Source organism: Zingiber officinale, chromosome 2B (assembly GCF_018446385.1).
Source record: "Zingiber officinale cultivar Zhangliang chromosome 2B, Zo_v1.1, whole genome shotgun sequence".
NCBI classification, from domain to species: Eukaryota; Viridiplantae; Streptophyta; class Magnoliopsida; order Zingiberales; family Zingiberaceae; genus Zingiber; species Zingiber officinale.
Genome location: NC_055989.1, coordinates 130,979,571 through 130,984,613, shown reverse-complemented (window position 1 = coordinate 130,984,613; position 5,043 = coordinate 130,979,571). Strand labels below are relative to the sequence as shown.

General features: G+C 34.1%; 1 protein-coding gene across 1 annotated transcript; it reads right to left on the bottom strand.

Annotated features, from left to right (window-relative positions):
- Positions 1-962: 962 nt before the first annotated feature.
- LOC122048713 lies at positions 963-3,694 on the bottom strand. The gene is made up of 5 exons (XM_042610246.1): positions 2,283-3,694; positions 1,926-2,203; positions 1,725-1,843; positions 1,288-1,591; positions 963-1,180 (listed from the first exon to the last, which is right to left on the bottom strand). Exons 1-5 carry the CDS (start codon positions 3,692-3,694, stop codon positions 963-965), a joined length of 2,331 nt encoding a protein of 776 aa, XP_042466180.1.
- Positions 3,695-5,043: the final 1,349 nt, after the last annotated feature.

Below are 5,043 nucleotides of genomic sequence, written 5' to 3'. Positions count from 1 at the left end.
TTAGAAAGGATGAATACAAACATAAAAAAAAAAGATGATGTGAAACAATACCAAATCACTATAAATATATATATGTATGAATGATTTATTTGGAAATAGAAATTTTTAAAAGTCAATATAACTAAATGTAATAATGTATTCATGAATTTAGAATGTCCAATTCTGAGCTAGAACATCATAGTATCATACTATTCAGTGCTCTTTGTTACACACAAAAATAGACATCATGTATTCATAGTTTCATACCGTTTGGGATTTTTCTGAAGTCCTCGAAGCCAAAAGCTTTTGGAGTAGAGTTAAATGTGAATTTGCACATATCCTCCCTACCCAATGAGATTGCAGAATATTCTACATAATCCTAAATCCAACTTCAATAAGCATCATAAGTACTAGAACCAACCAAAATGAATAAAGCACACAAACATCCCATTGCAACCAATCTCTGCACTGCACACAGCCACACACACTGCTGAAATCCCAAAACCAGCAAACCACCTCAGAAAGCTGCAAAACGAGACCATGTCAAACCTCCAATACATCCACACTTTCAAGTTCAACTCTATTTTCTGCAGAATAAGTCCCAACATACACCATATGATCATAATCCAGAAAAAACCCATATCAAAATGCTCCACAATTTGCAATGCTCAACCACTTAGACAATGATTCCCCAACTGCCATAGAAACAAAACAAAAACACACAATCCAGAAAATCATATTTTAAGCTTTGGTAACATAGCATCCGAAACCCAACAGAAATAGCACAAAAATCACAATGCAACCACGCTATCCATTCAACGCAAAAATAATCCATATAAATACACATTCAATCAAAAGATCAACATCAACTCTCTCGTATATTATAGCCAAAATAACTTAACACGCTAGCAGCCAAAATAACCTAGCGTACTCTTAACACTTTACATCTCAATTCTAAACATATATACAATTAGTTTGTATAATTAGAAGTCATTCTCAAATCCATAGCAAATATCTCCAAATCCATAATCTTCATTGTGGCCAACAATTTTAACAGATTCATCCACTTTTGGCATTTGAACAACATCTTCATTGATCACATTTAAACCATCTACATTCTCTTCTTCATTAACTAAGTGAAAGTTGTGCATTTGATTGACTTGTTTTCTCTTTCCACGAGATTCACTAGGTGTTTCATCAACTACATGAAAGCCAAAAAATGAATGTAATAAATTTAACACTAATATGTAAAAGTTAAAACCCAATGAAACTTTACATAATGATTAATGATAAATAAAAATAACTTACTAGTCCTCATTATATGTGATGCAATGACTTCAACCTCATCATTTTCCTCCTCATCTGTAGTGTCATGATTTTGATTTTCATCTAAAATTCTCAACCATTCATTGTCTTTTGGTAATACAGGATCTTCTATCTCTGTTATCCATTCATCATCAGAAGGAAAATTTTCAAATGGATCTTTTTCAACATTCATCATCTTTTGTTTTTCTCTTTCCCTCTCTCTTTCTCTTAATCTCAAGTTATACATCACAAAAACCAAATCATTCATCCTTTTTTGCGCTAAACGGTTCCTCCTTTTTGAATGTACCTATTTTTCAATGAAAAAGTATTAAATATCAAGTTATCAACACACACAGAATTTGTTATAAACAAAGTTTTTCAATAGTTTAGATTGTTTAGCTACTTGAAAAATTAAATAGTATACAAAAAAAAAGTATTACCATTTCAAATGTACTCCAATTCCGTTCACATCCTGAAGAGCTGCATGTCAAACTTAAAACTCTAATAGAAAATCTTTGCAACTCCGGACAATCATCCCCAAAAGAATGCCACCAATCAGCTAGAGTAAAAACAAAACATAAAAAAAATAAATCATAAACATTTTTCAATTGAGTGTAAACTTTTTAAAAATAATAATAAACCTGGTGATTTTGTGTTCCTTGATCGAATAGCATTTTCAATGCCAAATAATCCTTTTTCCATTCTGAATCTGTCCAATTGTTGGTCAATTTTATCTCGATCAGTAACATTAGGAACAATTCTGGCCATACATTCATAAAGTCCACGCTTGACATTCACATCTATTTGAAAAGTTTGACTATAATGATATTGAGGATTCAAATAATAGCCTGCAGCATGTAATGGCTGACTAAGCATGCTTTCCCATCTCTTATCAATAACAGCATAAACGGGCTCATATCTACAAAATAGTGAGAAATTCAGTAACCACATAATTCAATATCAGAATTAAATACATAATAAATTCAATAATATTTTACCTCTTTTTAGCACTCCTTAAATTTGCCTTAATCTCCTCTTTTGCATGTTCTATTGCTTTGTAGAGAAAACCCATAGCTGGCTTATCATCAGAATCAACCATTCTCAGAACCTTTATAAGTGGTGATGCAATCTTTAAGCACAATTCAACATTTGGCCAAAAATTTTGAGTGTCAAAAATGATGTTGCAGATTTCTTGTCCTTTTTTCTTCTTAGCATGTGAGCTGCCTCTCCATTTTTCAGATGCAAAAAAAGCAATTAGCTCACCTTTCAATTCAAGAAGGCGTCTCATAGTTAAATATGACGTGGCAAAACGAGTAACACCGGGTCTAACCAACTCCTTGCCTTTTGTGAACTCTTTCATCCAATTAACAACTGTACCCCAAGAGTAAATATAGGAGACCACCAATTTAGCTCTTGCTATTGTTTCCTTTTGCATTGGATCATGCTTGTTAAAATCCTCTAACATCAAATCCAAGCAGTGGGCAGCACAAGGAGTCCAAAACAAATTTTTCCTTTTCTCCATTAACAATTTCCCAGCTGCTTTGTAATTAGCAGCATTATCTGAAACAATTTGCACAACATTTTCCTCCCCTACCTTTTCAACAACATCATCCAACATTTCAAATATTTTATCAGCAGTTTTTGAAATATCAGTTGTTTCTACTGAACTTAAGAACACAGTTCCAGATGGACTATTAACAAGAAAATTACACATTGTTCTCTTTCTTTGATCAGTCCAGCCATCTGACATAATAGTGCAACCAGTTTTTGACCATTCTTCCTTATATTTTTGAATAACATTCAAGGTTTCAACCACTTCTCTCTTCAAAAAGGTGTCTCTTATCTCATAATATGAAGGTAGTTTTAATCCTCTCCCAAATTCTCCTATTTGTTCAACCATTTTAGAAAAGAAAGGATTATTCACTGCATTAAATGGAATAGCACTGGTATAAAACCATCGAGCTATAGTTTGACAAACTTCATTCCTCTCATGTTTTTTCCACTTCCCATTTAGAGTTGTTTGTTTTCCCTTCAATCCCCCTATTTTTTTAGTAACAAATTCATCCATGGAACCAAATTGTTCAACTTCATCTCCATCTATTGATTCCAATGAAGAACTAAACTTTCTTTTAGTTCTTTTTGAAGAATCTTCACTCTTACATCTTATCAACTCAAGCATTTCTTTCCTAACCTCATCTGAGACTTGAGGACATGGTTCAACATCTTTACGTGTGCAAGCCAAGTGGTGCTTTAATCGATAAATCCCTCCAGCACGAATGACATTACAATACTTACATTGAACCTTCTTTGCTGCAGCATCAATTTCCTTGCCATGTTTCCATGCTGGATCCAAACGAGCACCAGGAGCATTTTTTCTGGTTTTCTTCACAGGAGGAGCGGACGAAGACATTATCTAAGCAAAAAATTAAGAATTTTGAAATCAAAACACTATACAGGAACAACAAAAACAAAGACAAAGAAAACAGAGTTCGAATACAAATAAACAAACATCTATGCAGTAAAAAAAAAATCAAAAAGGGAAAGAAGTTCAAAACTTCAAACTCGCAATGAATTACTAAACCAAAAAAAAGGCAGTAGGTATTTTTTTTTGCAACAAGTCAACAACCAGTTTTAGCAACCTGGCGAGATGTTTTTTGAAACGAAAAAAAAGCATTTATAAGAAATCTAACCAGTAAGAAAGCAGTCTATAATAACGAATTGACGATGGCGGCTGATGATGATGGTTGATGAATCTCCATTTGGTCAGTTCAGCCAATGTTGAACCTTCGGATTTTGAAGGGTTTAAGGGCAGAGAAGATAACGATTGTTGGGAACTTGGGAGTTGGGACTTGGGACTGTGATACTTCCGGTGGAGCTTGCAGCTAGCAGCCACGGCGAACAAAGTGACACAGGAGTACAGGACAAGGCATGGAGGTGGTGTGGTCGTCGCTGGTCGGTGTGGTCGTCGCTCGTCGCTCGTTGCCTCGACCCTCCTGGGTGGCGCCGTGGCGGTGTGGTAGTCGCTCGTCGCCTCGTGGATGGCGAAGGGGAAGGAAAACGGCAGAAGTTAAAGTGTTTAAAGAGTAAAAACCTAATATCTATTAAGTAAAAAAAAATATTTAATAATATTTCTGATTGGGTTTGACTGGCTGGGTTTATGGGCCAAAAAAGAGCCAAAACAAGAAATGGGCCAAACTGTAAAAAAGTCAAACCATGGGCTAATTTTTAAAAACAAGACAAAATCGTAAAAACGTAGAATCGGTACGATTCTACCGATCCTATACGATCCTACCGATCCCATCGCGATTCTACAACGGAAAACGATCTCGAACGACCCTGGATCGATTTTAAGGTTCCGCATCGTAGAATCGTACGATCCTACGATCCGGATCGCGATTCTACAAACTATGCAGGTAAGTACTTTAAAATGATTTCATAGAAAACTTAGTTAAGTTAAAGCTTTTGATAAAACATATTTTTGATAAACAATAAGCTTTTAAAAATAATTTCTGTTAAAAAAAATTATTTAAATACTTAAGCTTAAAAATACTTTGAAAAATAATTTTAATTCAACATTAACCTTTAACTCAACATTAAAAATAATATTTGTTTAAACATTAATAAAATTGAAGGTTTGAAAAATACTAATAATTTAAAAATATTTTTTAAAAAACTAAGGGCCTTGGGCCTTGGAGTAAGAGTCACCACAAGTTCCGAACCAAGTAAATCCTTGTGTTTGCTTCTGTCTCTGTGTTTTGA